The sequence below is a fragment of the Urocampus carinirostris genome, chromosome 15 (assembly GCF_059441175.1).
Source record: "Urocampus carinirostris isolate Australia breed hairy pipefish chromosome 15, RoL_Ucar_1.0, whole genome shotgun sequence".
Classification (NCBI taxonomy): Eukaryota; Metazoa; Chordata; class Actinopteri; order Syngnathiformes; family Syngnathidae; genus Urocampus; species Urocampus carinirostris.
Window position 1 is genome coordinate 6,119,687 of NC_142363.1, and position 19,427 is coordinate 6,139,113.

Here is a 19,427-nt window from a genome sequence, read left to right on the forward strand (position 1 = left end):
TGGATGATGAGGTTTTTATTATTACAGTTTCTGCAAATGGATGAGTCACAACATTACCATCTGCTGGTATGGGGTGGGGTTTGGTTTTGGCTTCTAACATGTGACCAGGAGGCGGGGTTTGTTGTTAGTCTTACTAGAGAGAACTACAAAGGTAAGACATATCTTTTGGTGCTCCACAAAAGAAGTTAATTTTAAACATTATAACCCCAGCTGACAAATCTCTCACCATGCATAGTAATGTGATTGATATTGTCAAGCTGTTTAGGTTTATTTTTGTTTTGTTTCTGTTTTACTAAATATTAATTCCCCTTGTAGAGATCAAAGAGATCAAACCCAGCAGAAAAAGCTAATGTTGTGACTCATCATTGCAGGACATTTACCAAAAACTATACACATATTTCAGCAGGAATTTCAATAAAACAAAAGTTATTATTACACCCGTTACATAAGGTTCAAGTCCCCAACATTTTTAATAAAACACTCTGAAATAAAAGAAGGCATAGAGAATCGGTTATTTAGAATTAGTTACTTTATTAATCATCATTATGAGAGCCCCGGAGATCGAGCTGTTACGAATCTCCTCCTCGCTTGCTCTGCTCGCTCGCTAGCTGGGCTCTGAAGACTTCTCCGAAACCTCCCTTCTAATATTCAGGTTCTTGGAGAAAAACAACTTGAGTTATGGGCATGAACAGGTCAGGGTGTATCCATTGGTATGTGAGACAAAAGACAGGCTGCACATCAAAAACAACTCATGGCCTTGAAGAGCAGCTTACAGGCTGAGAACTCTTCAAAATGGCTGAGAACACATATAACATATTAAATGTCAACTGTAGGATAAATATAATTATACAATCCTAACAGTAACGTAATGCGAGTACTATATTGAAGTAGTGTAACTGGATTACTTTCGAATACTCCAATACCAAATATACTAACATCAGACAAAAACAATATAAATCAAATTACTAAATTGTGGTTGACATTAACAAATCTAATATTAAAAAGAATGGAGGAAACCAAGGTTAGGTATTTTCTTGTAGTCCTGCAAAAAAAGTGCTCAATTTTTAACCACGTAGTATAGTTTATTAAGCAAAAATAAATTACAGTATTATTTTCCACATGGCAGACGAGATATGCTCTGTTTTAGTTTACATTAATAACCCTACATTGTTTTTAACACATTAATTGTCCACTAACTAAATTTTTAAAGAAGTGGGGACGCAAAACATCTTGAAAGTATTCAGGTTTACAAGGATAAGTTAATGATTCTTACAACAATACAGTGATCAAATATTAGATTTTAAACAACTTTTAACTGCAAAATACAAAAAGATAATCTTACAAATTTACTAAATGTCCCTAAACGCATCACCAACACCACATTTCTTTTGTATCTTAATTTCATGATGCTGTTTCAAGTCTTCCGTTACTCCCCAAGTCTGTTGGTAGGGGAGCACTGGTCCTCTAGATTAGATTACATTTTTTGGTCCCGTTAAGGAAGTTCACTGGGGGAAACAACAGGCATTACATTACAAAAACAGCATAATGACAAACATATATGATAGTGGGACAACGAGGGCAGACTGAGTGGATGCGTCAGCAGGAACTGGTTTTTTTTAGAACAGTGATGGCAGCGGGCATCAGGCTTTTCCAGAAGCAGGCCTTCATTAATCTTATTGTCCTGTATCAGCTCCCTGATGGTAGTGGGATGAAGTATCGGTGGGTAAGTGATAACCTGGACTATTGTGCTTGCCAAGTCGGATGCCGGACCTATTATTTAAGTCTGACAGGTTGGGTGCGGGTAGGCTGATGATTTTAGCTCCTGTGTAAGTAAAAAAAAAACTTGGGGAGCAGTACAGGAGGATGGGTTGAACAATGCTTTAGTACAGTAGTAACAGGAAGTGTGGTGCTTTGAGTTTGCGGATGACGTGACAATCTTTGTTGACTCTTTTTTTTGTTTAGGAATCATCTTCTTCGTTACTCGCTAAGCCGTTGCTGTCTGCATCATTGGCCACAGGCAGCTGTCTAATCTCGTACGTCCAGAAGCTGTTGAAGTCAATCAGGATGCTTGTGACCGTGTCCCCCTGGCAACTGTTCACCAAGTCCTGCAGGGTGATCTTATATGGGTCTTTAGGCTTCACCATGTCAAAGATCTCATCCTGGACAGACACATGGACTTTTGGCAATCCCTCTAAGACTGGAAAAGTATGTTACAAAACACGGGGTTACCTTGACATCCTGGAAAGCGACAGGTGCTTGGCAGTGCACTTTCATCTGATCCTGGATGGCCTGGCAGAAAAACAAAGTACTACTAAACGATTTACAGTTTTGGAAATGCTACTATCATTGAAAAATCCGAGTAGGAACACACAGGAAAAAAAAGGTTTTTATTCTCGCCTGATTTTTTTTTGCAATTAAAGACCTGCAGATGAGTGAAGAATGGGCATCTTAGGCTGGAAAACAGGTAAGATAATAGCTTGAAGCCTTACCTGGTACCATGTCAAATTTGATCACAATCTGATATTTATCTCAGGGAAGGTCTAGGCGTTTCCAAAAGTGGACATTTAAAACAGTTTAAATCTATAAAATCTCTCCAACTATGCATCGGACTTTGGCAATTTTTTAGACATTTTGAAAGAGTTAGAAATGTTTGACTTCTCTTTCAAAAAGTCAATGATTGTGCACACTTGCGCGTGACAATGGTGCGTAAAATCGAATCACTAGTGGGGTCTAATTTGAATACATAGTTCATCTCAGAACTTAATTGGCCAAACAATGTGTCAATCATCATTTGAATCGGTTACTACGATCTAAAGGTTTCTCTCCTGCTCTTTTTCCGTTGGCATAGGTGGTTGCAGTGGTATTGTACCCAATTGCAATTGCTTGTTATCGTTCCTTGAAGGTTAAAGGAAACATTAGCGACCTGACAATGATGCCGATGATATGGAAAGAGAAGTGTAGCGTATTTAATAAATAATTTCCAATGCTGTTCAATTTGGATGTATAATATTTGGATGAGTACGTTGCAAATATTGAATGAAGTACGATTGTGTCAAACATCCTCTTTGGCTCCCGCTATGTAATATATAGATAAAGTTGGCAAAAACCTAGACTAATTTCTCGAACGGCGTCATAAATGTTTCCAGACGTCACATCAATATTTTGTATTCGGTGCACATTCGTTATGGAAAAGAGCAGCTCGCCATTTTCCTCTGTGCTGCCACAGAAAAAAAAGAAGCCACTCCGTATTTAAAGCTACAGTGTTTAAACTGTAGCAAAAAAGAAGCATTTTCTAGTCCACAATTGACAGTCGGTATCGCCATCATGAAATAGGAGACATTTACCCTGAAAAAATAGTTGAGGGAGAAAACGTCGAGATATCCTTGGTTGTCAATGTCTAAAAGTTTGAAAATATACTGCAAGGCTGCTGGCTCCTTCTTGTTTTCCAAGGCCAACACGAAGTCTAAGTAAGTCTTGTAATCCTGAAAATGGAAAGATGAAAACCAATATTAATGAAAATAAAAATAAAAAACAACAGACCCATTACTAAATAAATTATATTTAATGAGAATAGATAACACAGGAAATGGTACCCGTACGACCCGAGTGGTTAAGGGATCCAACCAACCAACCAAACACCCAGATAAACTCAATTTTCTTCCTACGTGGCAAACATTTAATTGCAATGTTTATATATCCATACATCTGCGAGTAATAATATTTTCACATGGTTGTCTTTGAAGCATTCCTTAAAAAATACATTGGTTATTTTTCAGAGCAGATCGAGTATGAAAAAACCCCTGGCCAAAAGGCATATACCCTAGCAAGTACTATCAAAATTTCTGGAATGATTGAGAATCAGTGTGTTTAACACAACTGGACATCAAAGACGTTGATGACATGAAACTGTTGTTCTTAATTCTATTTAGAGGAATTCTTGCTGGCGAGTTTTGTTAAGTTTGTGGACATGGCTGAAGAAAATGTCTGACTTACTGATCAGAGATCAGACCGGCGCAACTGTGGTCTTACTTCAACGCACTGATGCCATCATGACCAACAGCTTCGCCGAGCAGAACACCGCGCTCGAAAAGTTTGAGGACCAGCTAAACTGGTTGCATCAGTTCAAGATCGACTTTTGGCTATTCTTGGAGAAAGCAAACAAATACCAAATTGGGGGAACAAAAAAATAAGTGGAGGAGATTTCAAGGCATACATTAAATCGTCCTATAGTGCTAAATATGATTACGCTAATCTAGATTTTACATTTATCTGATTACATGACTAGAATTACATACTAGAAAAATGTGAAATGTGTTTTGGTTGTCAAGAAGACAGGATCAAGATCCGGCTTTTCCTGTCTGCCCTTTTACCCCCTTCTGTTATGTTAATTGTCTTTCAAAGTTTTTGATTTTCAATTTATTGTAACCTTGTTTATGAGGAAAAACATCAATCAATCAGAATGTACTCTTGAGAGCCAGCTGTGATTTTATACAATGACACTCAAAAGACAAAACGTGTGTACCATTTTTCCATCGTAAGTGAGGCACTCCTGAAACACTCTTTCAAGAAAAACTGAGGTGAGCGTGGCCGTGCCGTAACGTGAAAGCTCCTCTTTGCTCAACAGGCCGTTGTGGTCCTTGTCCAGGTTGAGGTACTGCCCTGCCGCCAAGAAGCACAAATCACAGGATAGTGAGTACATCCTAAGTGCCCATTGAATCACTGAAGGCAAATGATTGGCAATAATATGAGGGCTGATGCTCACTCACCATAGACTCTGAGTGCTGAAGGTGCTGAGAACCAGTTGGTCTCTTGACTCTCTTTAGACAACTCCTCATCTCGTAACTGGAAATAAAGAATGACAGTGGGTAACTCATGAGTTATTAAGAAATACATTAAATAGAAAAATACTGTAGATTACTTAATATAATGCAATGCTTCTTAATTATTTTCTGTCTGAAAAGAAAAAAAAACCTCTCGCGATATTTTCTTTTTAAAGTAATTATAATATTGGTGGTGACAAAACAAAGATTGTAAATATTGATGATAACACATCACCATCATCTACACCTTTCAGCACATTTTTGCTAAAGAGTAATAACTAAAGCGTCTTGTCAGCGTATTTAGGTTCCATTGTTTTTAAGTGACAGCTTAATTTATTTGGCTTCATGCTGTTCGCAGCCAAAGTTTTTAACAAAGCAAGCACACGTCTTTGCTCGTCTCCCTCCAAAGTCGCAATGAAGTGGTATGGGAGGAGGTTTTTGTTTGTCTCTTTACCCAGTCTCTCTTCGCCTGTCTCTGCATCTGCGTCTCATGGGGTCACGATTCACTTCATATTCAACACATATACTCTGCCACTAAGAACGCCACAACCCCCTAGTGTAGTGGATTTGTAATTGTACTTGGTTTTGGGAGAAAAAAATGTTCCCTGAAGTCAAAAGCGCCCGCGCCCCCCTTGACAGAGCCCACTATTTGAGAAACAATGATGTAATGTAACAGCCAAAAGAAAAATGTACCTCTAACAAATCATCCAGAAAACTGCAGGCCAAGATATCCTGGATCTTAATCTTTCCTGAAAGAGAAAAATATCAGTACCTACAGATATGGCGATAAAAGCTGAACAGTTTTTCTTTAATCACTGCCATTGTTTGCTCCTTAAACCCAAATCCTCGGAATGCTTTCAAAATGGATTTGGTACAGTATTTAGTATCTTTCTGAAAATGAGTTACATGAAAAAAATAAGAAAACATGTTGACAATTATTTTTTGACAGCAAATTTTCGAATTTTCCTAATAGTGACTTAAAATTTGTTTGTGCTGACAAATCCTTAAGCCTTACCGGTACGAAGCGGGTCCAGGAAAAAGAAAAACTTGCGTACAGCAGTACAGACGTAAAAAGGGTAAAAAGACTTTTCCAGTCCGTCCAGTTGAGATAGGGTTGGGATTAACTCCAAGATATAGTTATCCAGATCCTACAAAAAAAAAAAAAAAATCTGCCCTCTTAAATTATCATTACCATTTCTATCATCACCTATGTCAACAATGTATATTTTCGTTTATAACCTATTCATCCATCTATCGATCTGACAAACACCATCCTTCTATCCAAGTTCCAACCCATTCGTTTGTCCAACCCACTCAGGCCATCTATTTGTCCATCCCTTCATTTTTTTGTCCATCTACCATTTATCCATCCTCCTTTCACTATAATTTTATTCATGCATACATCCATCCATCAAACCCATCCAACTAATCTGCGATCCATCTTTTAGTCATATCATCTATCCATCGAACTACTCCAGCATCCAACCCATTCATCTGTATGTCCACTGATCTATTCCTCCAAGCTGTCATCAATACACCCAAATCATCATCCATACATCCATTGAAACATTATCCAACCAGTCTATCCATCTCGCCATTAGATTGAAACAATTTAACTGTCCATCCATCCATCCATTTGAAACCATTTAACTGTCCATCCTTCCACCATCAGTCAGTCCAAACTGAAGGTAAGATTGGGCCTAAAAAAATCCAAAACATACTTTGGCGGCGAAGTGCAGGCCTCTGCTGAAGTACGCGCAGCGCGGAAACGCAGCTGCGTGTTTCCTTCGGGCCCGGTCCCTGAAATTAAGTGTGCGCTACGGCATCGAAGTGCAGCGCTGAAGTGTGTTACTCAAGTAAAAGTACGTTTGCTTCAAAATTATATTACTGATGTAGAAGTAAAAAGTAGTCATCCAAATAATTACTTGAGTAAAAGTCAGTGCACCAAACAGTGTGCATGCTGTACAGATACTCCATGAACAAAAACAAAAACTGCGAGAGAGAAGCCCGACTTAATGATTTCCTCTTATCCAAACCAATCCAGCCAACTAAGTTGTCATCAATCGATCCAAACAGTCATCCATAGATGCATTTTGACCACTCTATCATCAAACCCATCAATCTTATCTGTTAATCCATTTAAATCCATCCGTCCAACTGTCCACTCATCCACCCGTCTGTCATTCCAAACCAATTATACATTTATTTGTCCATCTATTAGACTAGTCTTTGATCGATCCACCCATCCATCCATACGATACATTTTTTTCCCTTAAAATCAATTTGTCCTTCCGTCCACCACCTTATCAATTATCCTATTATGTATCATTTCATCCATACATCACAAAAATTGAAAATAATTTTTTAGACATTTTCGGGGGTGAATCTCTTGCGCCTGCTGTGATAAAAGAAGCAATATAGCTCACGCAGTGTAGTGTGGTGCTGTGTCATATGATTAGAAAAACTTACCGACTCTCTGAGGTAACCTTGTCCCGCCACATCATAAAGGCTAAGGCCAATTCGGGTCTGATGCCGCCACACTATACAAAAACAAAATATGTTTTCCAACTTTTAGGAAGCATTTTTTCACCTTTAGCTTTCTCTTGTATTCCTTAAACCAACTATCATAAGGTTGCACCGAGTACAGAAACCAGTACTGTATCATCTATATTAGGAACAATAAACACAATACGATCATCTTTTTTGCCACTCTACTTTATGTCTTTTGGCATAGATATAATTGCTCAACACTGGCAAAATGCCTGGGAATTTAATAATTTTCACTCATCATTTTGATATTTAATATATAGAGTAATTGAACAAGATTTAAAAGAGACATTATTTGAGATTTTGTTTTGTTTGTGCCCCAATCACAAAATGTACAGTTCAGGAATAATAATGATGATGATAACCGTTTTAAACGAAACAACTTAATAATTTGGCACAAAGTATTTGGAGCCCCGTTTGCATTGACATGTATGTTTGAGCAAGGCTTGAAACAATCATGACAAATTTGATCTAGTTACATTACTTTTGGCAGATTAAATTGTTGTCACCCTGCATTAAAATTAATTAGTTTCCTTTCATTGTATTACAATCTGATGGCAACAAAAAGCGCAGTGTGTTTATGATCAATACCAAAAATTAAATGAGTACAATGAAAACAAAGCCACCATAAGAAGGTCGAACCTTTTCTCAAAACGTAATTGAAGAACTGCATTATAGATATCCTGCCATATGGGTCACCGTGGAGAAGCTTAGCATACACTCGGGCTGTGAAGAACTTGCTGATGGAACGAAAAGGAGAGATGATTAATTTTCAGTGCAACACTCTTATGTATACCGATCAAATAACTCCAGCGTAATAGTCAGCAGCATGAATAGCAACTGGGACGTGCGGTATTTTATTTCATAAAACAATAAATCGTCCAACAGTTAGCTGGACTATGCACCTTTTTTAAAACATACAAAATTGAATTTTGGGAAGGGGAAACAAAAGAGTCCAGAACTATTGCTGGACTTTTTAATACAATCACATATATTGAATTTTGCTAATTTGGCTTCTGTTTATTATCATAACGACAAGAAAAAAAGAAAGAAAAAAATTGCAAGTGCCTGGTGGCCAGGCCTTTGCTCACGCGGTCGGGGCGGGCACAGCCCGAAGGGACGACGTGGGTCCCTCTTACCATGGGCTTACCACCTGTGGAAGGGGCATAGAGGGCTGGGTAACATAAGGAGGGGTCCTTGGCGCGCCGATCCCCAGCTACATAAACTGTGTTTTGGGACATGGAATGTTACCTCTCTGGTGGGGAAGGAGCCCGAGTTGGTGTGTGAGGTTGAGAAGTTCCGACTATACATAGTCGTACTCACCTCCACACACAGCTTGGCCTCTTGGTAACAGTCCTCTGGAGAGAGGTTGGACTCTCTTCCTCTCTGGAGTTGCCCGTGGTGAGAGGCGCAGAGCCAGTTTGGGCATATTTGTTGCGCCACGGCTCAGTGCCTGAACGTTGGGGTTAACCCAGGTAGACTAGAGGGTAGCCTCTCTCCGCCTTCGGGGGGATGGTTCCTAACAGTTGTTTGTGCTTATGCACCAAAGAGCAGTTCAGAGTACCCACCCTTCTTGAAGGGTGTGCTTGAGAGTGCGCCCCCTGGGGACTCCCTCGTACTGCTGGGAGACTTCAGCGCGCACGTGGACAATGACAGTGAGATCTGTAGGGGTGTGATTGGTAAGAACGGCCCCCCTGACACAAACCAAAGTGGTGTATTGTTTTTGGACTTCTGTTCCCGTCATGCTTTGTCCATAACGAACACGTCGTTCAGACATAAGGGTGTCCATATGTGCTCTTGGCATCAGGACACCTTAGGCCGTAGTTCAATGATCCACTTTATAGTCGTTTCATCGGACCTGTGGCGACATTCATTCCGAGTGGACCATGTTCCGCGCCTCCATCGTTGAGGCGGCTGATTGGAGCTGTGCCCGCAAGGTAGAGCGTCTGCCGTGGTGGCAACCCTCAGACCCGTTGGTAGTCACTGGCGGTGAGGGATGCCGTCATGCTTAAGAAAGAGTCTTATTGGGCCCTATAGGCCTGTGGGACTCTGGAAGCAGCTGGCAGGTATTGGCTGGCCAAGTGAAATGCAGCTTTGGCGGTTGCCCAGGCAAAAACTCAGGCATGGGAGGAGTTTGGCGAAGCTATGGAAAGCGACTTCTGAACCGCTTTGAGGTAATTCTGATCCACCATCCGGCATCTTAGGGGGGGAAGCGGTGTGCCATCAACAGTGTGTATAGTGGCGATGGGGCGCTGCTGACCTCGACCCGGGACGTTGTGAATCGGTGGGCAGGGTACTTCGAAGACCTCCTCAATCCCACCGACATGTCTTCCTCTGAGGAAGCAGAGCCAGGGGACTTTGAGGTGGGCTCTCATATTTCAGGGGTTGAAGTCACTGATGATGGTCAAAAAGCTCTTTGGTGGCCAAGGCTCCAGGGGTTGATGAGATCCGAACGAAGTTCATTAAGGCACTGTGTGTTGTGGGCGTGTCATGGTAGACAAGCCTCTGCAACATTGCGTGGACATCGGGAACAGTACCTCTGGAATGGTAGACTCGGGTGGTGGTTGCCCTTTTCAAGAAGGGGGATCGGAGAGTTTGTTCCAACTACAGGTCAATAACACAACTCAGCCTCCTTGGTAAGGTCTATCCGGGGTACTGGAGAGGAGAGTCTGTCAGGAGGTCGAATCTCGGATTCAAGAGGAGCTGTGTGGAACAGTGGACCAGCTCTACACACTCTGCAGGGTCCTTGAGGGTGCATGGGTGTTTGCCATCCGGTCTACATGTGTTTTGTGGACTTCGAGAAGGCATTTTACCATGTTCCTTGGGAAGCCTTGTGGGGGGTGCTTCAGGAGTATGGGGTACCGCACAGTCTTGTCCGGGCTGTGCAGTCTTTGTATGCCCGGTGCCAGAGTCTGGTTTGCATTGCCGGCAGTAAGTCGGATTTGTTTCCAGTGGGAGATGGACTACGCCAGGGCTGACTTTAGTCACAGATTCTGTTCATAACTTTTATGGACAGAATTTCTAGGCACAGCCTTGGCAAGGAAGGTGTTTGGTTTGGGGGGCCCAGCATTTCATCGATGCTTTTTGCAGATGATGTTGTGCTGTTGGCTTCCTCAGGCCGTGATTTTCAGCTCTCACTGGAGCGATTCGCAGCCGAATGTCAAGCGCCTTGGATGAAGATTGGCACCTCTAAGTCCGAGACCATGGTACTCAGCCGGAAAAGGGTAAGATGAGTGAGGGTAAGATGGAGCGGAAGATCGACAGATGGTTCGGTGCAGCATCTTTCATCATGTGGACCCAATACCGGTCCGTCGTGGTGAATAGGGAGCTGAGCCGAAAGGCAAAGCTCTCGATTTACTGTTCGATATATGTTCCTACCCTCACCTATGGTCATGAACTATGGGAAATAAGGTGAGAAGCTCGGTCATTTGGGAGGGACTCTGTGTAGAGCCACTGCTCCTCTCCATTGAGAGGAGCCAGTTGAGGTGACTCGGGCCTCTGATAAGGATGCCTCCTGGACGCCTCCCTCGGGAGGTGTTCCGGGCATGTCCCACCGCCAGGAGGCCCCGGGGACAACCCAGGACACACTGGAGAGTTTATGTCTCTAGGATGGCCTGGGAACGCCTCGAGATCCTGTCGGATGAGCTGAAAGAAGTCTCTGTTGAGGCTGCTTCCCCCCACGACTCGACCCCGGATAAGCAGAGATAATGGATGGATGGATGGCAAAAAAAAAAAAGTATCATTGGTGACTAATACGTTTTACTGACTCAGAGCAAGTTAGTTTCCAAACTACAATTTTTTTCCACAATAAGTCTTTGATTACTGTCGTTGGTGTGTTTTAAAATTAAAGGTTGACCGATTATCAGGCGGGCCGAGTATCGGGACCAATATTTGAGAATTTGTCAAAAATCGGTAAAGGCATTTCAATTTATTAGACGACTGATTATTTAAGCTCATATACAGCTGGGCCTTTCTCACTCACTCTCCTTTTTTTTGTCTCACACCCCATGCCATCTGATTGGATAAGCAACTAAGTCAGGAAGAATAAAGGTAGAGCTGAGTAAACAGCTAACTTCTGAGTCCCGACATGCCTGTGAGTCAAGACTGCTGATGATATTGAGATTTTAAAAAGTGTGTGGAGGAAAACGTGTGTGTGTGTGAGTAAGAGATAGCGTAAAAGGCTTAGTTAACTTATTTTAGGGAAGGACGTTCAGGTGGATACTGATATTTTAGCTCTTATCTTGACATTTAAATTACATTGTGTAATATTAGACTAAAAGATGTAATTGTATTTTCTAATGCGAACAAAAACCAGTGCCACTAAGCACAACGTAGGAGCAAGTTGTCAGGCAAACATGGCGGTGATTACTAAGTATGGATTACAATATGGTCAAGTAGAACAAGTTTCTCGACCTATGAATATTTATAAAAACAACTTTGGTATGGGAGTTAATTTATTTTTGCCACTGGGAGGCACTAATTATTACACATTGTTGATTTAAAACAGTTCGATTGTGTTGCTTGATTCATATTTCAAATACACAATATTAGCCAGAGTTCTAGATTTAGACTTGAGTAGAAGCATTAAACTTTGTTTCGAGTAGCTTTAAAAATGTTTTACCGTATTTTCCGCACTATAAGGCGCACCTAAAAGCCTTTATTTTTTTCAAAAGCTGACCATGCGCCTTATAATACAGTGCGCCTTATATATGGATCAATATTAAGTCGCAAAGTCTTGCAACTAAGGCAAGCAGCCGCCGACTAGATTTTCCCCCGAAGGCGAAGTAGTGCGCGGTGTATGTTGGGATATATACTGTGTACACCAGCATTTATACTATTGGTCATTCTCATATAAAATGCTGGTCACAGTATCATGAAGAAGCCGATAACCTATTATCTGAGCTTTCTCCAACAATTACCATTCTTTAAGATCAGAAGCAAGAAGATAACAATGGAAAGAAAACTTGAGATAACAAAGAAATAGGAAGAAAGCCCGTGCATTGTTACCCCCATTAAGGAATATGTCTCATTTTATTAACACTCCACTTATTGAAACATGAATATTTTGTTTGTTTGTTTGTTTGTACATGATTCAACTGTTTGTTTGTTTGTACATGATTCAAATTGAATCTTTTCTTCCGGCGCCGTCACGAATGGCAGCCACTCCAGCAGCTACCGTGTTATTTTCGATTGTTCTCGATTGTTCTCAGCTCAGGGATGCTGCTGGAAATGTGAATTTCTATCTATCTATTTCATTTCCTAACCAATGTGTGAATAATCATTTGAATCAGTCACTATTGGTTAAACTTATTCGGGGGTAAAGGAGGCTGACCCTTTTCATCATTTAAAGGCTTGCATAGGCTAAAGCGGGACAAAACGAAGCCTGCAATTGGCCGAAAAAGATGAATGGGAATCACACGTTGGGTTGCACTACGGCATAGAGAAAACATTTTTTACTATTCTGTATTTGTAAATATTTGACATGGTTGGATTTACTACACTCACGGTTGTAAGAAGACCATGGTTGCGTATCATTATTGAACGTGATGGCTTAGCTGAGCTATGCGGCTTTATATTTTTCCAGTATCTTGTTTTAGAACGATCTTGATGTTTCTGTGATGAGTCTATTTTTAAACTAAATTTAATTCAAAGTGTTTATTGTCATATGCATAGTAAAGAACCACGTTTCCCTGCACAAAAAAAATCTTACTTTGCTGTCCACACAGTTACCAGCGAAAAATAAAATAGAAACTAAGAAATGGTTGGCATTTCTTGAATCCCAAGACTTTAACCTTCCGAATGATATGTGGAACGATGCATTTCAGTGATTGGTGACATCGTACAGACACTGTGTCCGTACATGTGTGAGGCACGTATTTGCTTCTTTGCAAGCTTTCGGAATGTTAAGGGGGTAATAAGTTTGACTGAAATATCTGACTGTTTTGTCGACGTTCCCATTGTAGCGCCTTATAATCCGGTGCGCCTTATGTATGGTAAATATAGGACCGAAAACTATTTTTTGGGGGTGCGCCCTATAACCCGGTGCGCCTTATAGTGCGGAAAATACGGTAATTAATACAAGTTACACTTACAAATGCATGTATCCCCCCTAAAATGGTTATAGAACGTTAGACTGGTATAATAATATTCTTTCTAATGATACATTAATCACTGTGGGTTCGCAAACACACCAACGCAATTTTGCGTTAATAAGGGTTTTAGATAACCCTGGAGCCATTTGTGTTTCAGTGCTGCAACATGTTATTGGTATACATATGTAATGGGTGTAATATAACTTTTGTTTTATTGAAATTCCTGCTGAAATATGTGTATAGTTTTTGGTAAGTGTCCTGCAATGATGAGTCGAACAGTGCCACCTGCTCGTATAGGGTAGGGTTTGTTTTGGCTTTTCACATGTGACCGGAAGGCGGGGTTTAGTTGGCAGTCTACAGAGCGAGCTGCCAACGATAAGACACATCTTTTTTGTGCTCCAAAAAAAAAAGTTAATTTTAAACATTATAACCACAGCTGACAAATCTCTCAACATGTACAGTAATGTGATTGATGTTGTCAAGCTGTTTGGATTGATTTTCGCAGAGATCAATGCCAGCAGAGAAGCTAATCACGTGTTGTGACTCATTTCATTTGCAGGTAAATTGTACCCGTTTTTATACTCATTATTGTTCTTACTTCTATTTTCTCATATATATAAAAAGGATGATGTTGGTTAAAATTCAGACTAAAGAAAAATATGTTGAATTCATTGTAAACGTTAAAAAAACACTATACGATCTCTTTTTAAAAGTATCTTGTTAAAATGGATGTAAAAATGTATTGTGATATTCTCAAATGTATTTTATGTAAATTGAAAAGAAAGCTCTTTGAAATGCTTTGGGCAGTCTACAGAGCGAGCTGCCAACGAGATCAAAGAGATCAAAGCCAGCAGAGAAGCTAATCACGTGTTGTGACTCATTTCATCTGCAGCAACTGTAATAAAAACCTCATCATCCAGTCCAGGGTGAATGTGGATCTTTGGTGGGACAGGTACACCGCGTTTATATATATTTCCTTTCAAATAGCATTTTCAAAATATGTTATTATTGTAGATGCAAAATGGACGCACTAAAATCGTCATGTAGCTCATTTTAAATTTAGATCATTGAGATTCTCTGCTGGGCTGTCCGAATGACAAACAGAAGGTGTTTATTTACGTCGCATGTTATATGACGTCATTACATTGCGACCTGTATGTTAGAGTAACACAAACATGGCACTGTTCCCCGCTTATGCTGAAGTTAGCAGTCCTAGCAGGGTTGAAGACTCAACCAACGGTAATAATTTTTAATATTGGCGAATTTTAAACAATGCGTTTATATGTTTTGCTACATAGATGGACAGCGAGCATTACTGTTCGGGATTGTGAAATCATGTGAGGGTCAAGAATCTTGTTTCTCGCCACATTGATCATCTGGCTAACGCTACAACAATTAAATGAATTGGTTAATGTATCGTGATAGCGTTGCATTGATGCGTTCATGTTCTTAATAGTGTATTCAAGTAGCAGTAGAATCCATTTTAGTCTTGAGTGTCAAATCTAATGCTCACAAAATATTAAACAAGACGAGAAGTTATTCATTCATTTTTGGTATTGACATTTTTTGCATTTATGCATCCCCCAGCTACTATAACCAATTTTACCTCGTTTTATTTTACTTTTATATCACTTTTCGGGAATGTAATGGCGAACATATAACCAAAACCACTTCCTCTTGCATTTGTTGGGAATGTAATACAACTTAAACCATTCCGTCTTTGTATTTGTTGTGAATGTAATCGAACGGTAATGCACATCGTATATAAATCACTTTTGAGAACTGTTATGTCCTCTACCATAAAGCTTATTATGCTGAAATAAGCGTTATGGTAAAGTGCATAACAGTTTTAATACGAGCGATTTGAGTAGAAAAAAGGCAAAATAAACATGTTACCTGCTCAAAAGTGATTTATATACGGTGTGCATTACCGTTCGACTACATTAACAACAAATACAAAGACAGAATGGTTTAAATTGTTTTGCATTCCCAACAAATGCAGGACGAAGTGGTTTTGGTTATATGTTCGCCATTACATTGCTGAAAAGTGGGATAAAACGAGGTAAAAGTGGTTATAGTAGCCAGGGGATGCATATAGTGAAATGAAATGATCTGCATTTATATAGTGCTTTTCAAGTCAATGACTTCCCAAAGCGCTTTACTTTGTGCTTCACATTTCCCAATAGCGGCCGTGATCTGTGCAGCCATGTAAGGCGCTAACCTGCTTATTGGGGGTATTGGGGGTTCAGTGTCTTACCCAAGGACACTTCGACATGTAACACGGACAAGCCGGGATTCGAACTGGGATCCCCTAATCCTAAAACGATCGCTCTACCTCCTGAGACGAAAAAAAGTCCCCATCCGCTCTAATGTATTTTGAGAGTCTCCCATCCGGAATACATGGGCCCATTCATTTCCATGGATAGTCATGGAAACGAGGGCTTCTCCAGAAGGAAGTAGGGACTAAGCAGGGACTGTCCAGGGTGGCTTGAGGGGGCCCGACCCACATTACTTTTAGTGGATACTGATATTTTAGCTCTTATCTTGACATTAGTTCGTCAATCAAAGCGTGTGTGTTTGTGAATGAGAGTGAGCATAAAAAGCATGCTTAAGTGGAAGGTTGAGAGATTAGCTGTCACCATAACATTGTCAATCTGGCTCTACTTGCATTTACTGCACTGTTAGTTTTTTGTTTAAATAAAAGATTAATCATGTTAGTTTTGTTGACATTCTAATTTATTTACTGTAAAAAGTTTCAGAGAGCAGGGCAGCACAACGCCACAGTGGTTTGCGCGTGTGCGGCACAGTTCTGAGGTTGTGGGATCAAACCTCCTGGGTGGAGTTTGCATGTTCTCCCCGTGCTTGCGTGGGTTTCCTCCGGGCACTCCGGTTTCGTCCCACATTCCAAAAACATGCATATCAGGTTAATTGGTCGGTTCGAATTGTTGTGTCCTCCTCAAATGCGACTAAACTTTCCTTGCACTTACTTGTATTTGGGCCCAGCCAGCTCCCCCACCTGCAGATAAGCTTCATAGTTGATCATGGCCTCTTCACTATTAGATGGAGGCACCTGCTGCTCAAGTAGAAACCAAAGATTCTACAGAGAGATAGATGGACAATTAAAACAAGAAAAAGAGCTATGACGGTAGTTTTAACAGTAGACAGTCATATGAAAAGGTTTAGGTCATCCCTGATCATTTAAGATTTTTCTTCATAAACCATTGGTTGGTTGGATCAGCAATTTCCGTGAAATATGTTGTTTAGCAGATAAACATGGCGATACATGAGTAGTGAAATAAAGTTTGTGGGATTTCAAGAAAGCATGCAATAATAACTTAAACAAAGGTATGCTCGTGCATACCATTTAGGCACCCCAACAGAAAACTTACATCAATATTTAGTAAGTCCTCCTTTTGTAAAAATAGCAGCTTCTAAATGCTTCCTATTGCTTACAATGAGGTTCTAGATTCTGTTTGATGGTATTTTGACCATTTTTGTTTACAAACATATCCAATTCAGTCAGGTTTGATAGTTATGAGCATGGACATTACCTGCACTGAAAATAATGGAACCACCACCAAATTTAACTTTGGGTAGAAAATGTTTGTCTTGGAATGCGTGCTACGTCCAAATTAACTCAATTTTAATTTTATGGTCCACAGCACCATATTCCAAAATGAATCTGACTCTTCCAAAAGTGCTTAAGATGTGATTTTAAGGTTCTGTTAGTATTATACAAAATCATGCAAGGACTTGCTCCCTCATATCTTTCAGATTTAATTTCCCCCTATGTTCTGGTCCAGAGCCTTCACTCTGAAAACGCTGGTCTACTAGTGATCCCTAGAGCCAAGAAGGGATCCGCAGGTTCGAGAGCGTTCTCTATCCGGGCCCCGGTGCTGTGGAATGCTCTTCCCCCTGAGATTCGATCTGCACCCGTAGTGGAAATGTTTAAATCTAAGCTTAAAACACACTTCTACTCTATAGCATATGAATAATCTATATTTTATGTTGATAATATGTGTATTATTTGCCATCATGTAGGTTTTAGATGAGGGGATGGTGTCATAATAGTCTGTAAAAATGGTTTGCAATAGTCTATGATTTGTGCAGCCCTTTAAGACTCTTTGTGATTAAGGGCTATACAAATAAACATGACTTGACTTGACTTTAGTATACCAGAAGCGACTGTTTGTGGCATGTTCACAGAAAAGGCTTCTGCCGCGTTGGCCACCATAAGGCATCTCCTTGTGCAAAGTGCGCTGAATAGTTGAATGATGCACAGTGACACCATTTTCAGTCAAATCAGATTGTATGTCTTTAAATACGGTCTTGTCTTTGCCTGTCTCACTATCTTGCACCTCTGCTTATCAGATAACTCTTGGCCTACTCGGTCCATTAACTTGAACTGTGTCTGAAGGGCTTTTATTTCTAACAGTGGAAACTAACAGCTGAAATCTATGAGCTAGTCTTTGTATTCTTTTCTTTAACCATGTTGTTAAACAATATTTTTTTCAGGTCATTTGACAGTTGTTTTGAGGTTCCCACATTCCCAATTTTCAGCGAAGAACAAATTGCAACCATCCATTCCCTTTCTCATTACCAAACATGTTTTGCTCCAATAATTAGGACTAAATGTATTGTCATGAACAAAACAACAAAAGAACCCAAATGTATGCACCTGCCTACTTTTGATTACTGGTAAATAATGATTGCACACTTTCTTTAAATCCTATAAGACACCATTTAAATTCACAAACATTACAGTTTTTGTCAGCTATATGATATATTTAACTGAAATTGTGGAGCCGAACAGCCATTGATTTATAAATGAAAATCTTGAAAATGTTCAGGGATGCCTGAACGTTCTCATACATTTTATAATTTAAATCATACGATAACAGAATGTTACTTTTAAATTTTGGTCAAAAATTTGAGTTAAATGCAAAGCAGCAGTGATAAGGACCTTGCTTATCCTAACCTATTATTATCCAGGGAAAATAAAGCAATGAAGAATTCAGAATGGCAACATTAAGAGAACTCAATAATTAATAAGCAGTCCAGAAATACCATATTTTCCTTTTAAAATGCTTTTATCAGAAAAGTGCATGAGTGCTACCTGCAATTCCTCGTGATCCAACAATTCTCTGCTCTTCCTTAGTAGGAAGACCGCTCGAGATTCTTCCCTTAGTTTTGTGAGTAAAATTTCATCCTCACCTGGCAGCTGTCAATAAAAAAATGCAATATTCAAATAAAATGCTGTTAAAAATGGCTTGAAATCGGTTATTTTTATACACAGCTGTTAACAATCATCACATTTAGGAAATATAAAATCAGTATGACTTAAGTACATTAATCACCTACAATTTTACAAAATATGATTAGTTAAATCCCGAAGTGAGCATAGATGTAAAGATCCAAGTTAAATGTAATCGCGTAGTAGGTAATGTGAGCAATAATTACCCTAAAGTAGAATCGAGGAATGTGCTTGAGGGATTTGTTTTTGTCACATCCATCTTTCCATTCTGAATAGTATTTGCTGAAAAGCTGCATTTCCTCAGATTTATTTTCTTCTGGTCTTTTTCCGTCTAGAGAGAAACAAAAGACTTGTCGCACATCGATTTGAACCGTGAAGTAAACACGAAAACTTACCCTTCTTCGAGTTTGCTAGTCTCCTTTTTAAAATGCCTGGCCAATCAGTCATATTTCCTTTAGCCATATTTAGTTCCAAAATACTGTAATACTACATAGATTGCGTTTAATAACTTAAAATGATAAGAATGAGACAAACGTTGTGTTATGACATTACTGTAGGAAGTGCTTCCAATGTTGCTTCCTATTCGATTTTATATTTTCAAAATAAACATAATTTTTTAAGAACAAGCGAGGCAAAGTGAAGGGAAGTTTTATTGTTGTGAAATCAATCGGAGGGTTGCGGATTTCCGGTTAATGATTTTAGCTGTCGAATTTT

General features: G+C 39.8%; 1 protein-coding gene across 1 annotated transcript; it reads right to left on the bottom strand.

The window, feature by feature from the left end:
• On the bottom strand, positions 1-19,307 carry ppp2r3c (protein phosphatase 2, regulatory subunit B'', gamma). The gene is made up of 13 exons (XM_088353728.1): positions 19,109-19,307; positions 18,920-19,044; positions 18,576-18,680; positions 16,447-16,556; positions 8,010-8,107; positions 7,290-7,360; positions 5,836-5,968; positions 5,514-5,569; positions 4,767-4,842; positions 4,523-4,659; positions 3,345-3,482; positions 2,230-2,289; positions 1-2,159 (listed from the first exon to the last, which is right to left on the bottom strand). The coding sequence occupies exons 1-13, from the start codon at positions 19,173-19,175 to the stop codon at positions 1,959-1,961; spliced, it is 1,377 nt and encodes a 458-aa protein (XP_088209854.1). The 5' UTR covers positions 19,176-19,307; the 3' UTR covers positions 1-1,958.
• Positions 19,308-19,427: the final 120 nt, after the last annotated feature.

Coding starts and splice junctions, on each gene's coding strand:
- ppp2r3c (XM_088353728.1), bottom strand. CDS start 19,175: ATGGCTAAAGGAAATATGACTGATTGGCCAGGCATTTTAAAAAGGAGA. Junction 4,660..4,766: donor TTCAGCACTCAGAGTCTATG/GTGAGTGAGCAT, acceptor TCTTGGCGGCAG/GGCAGTACCTCAACCTGGAC. Junction 3,483..4,522: donor TCACTTACGATGGAAAAATG/GTACACACGTTT, acceptor TTCCATTTTCAG/GATTACAAGACTTACTTAGA.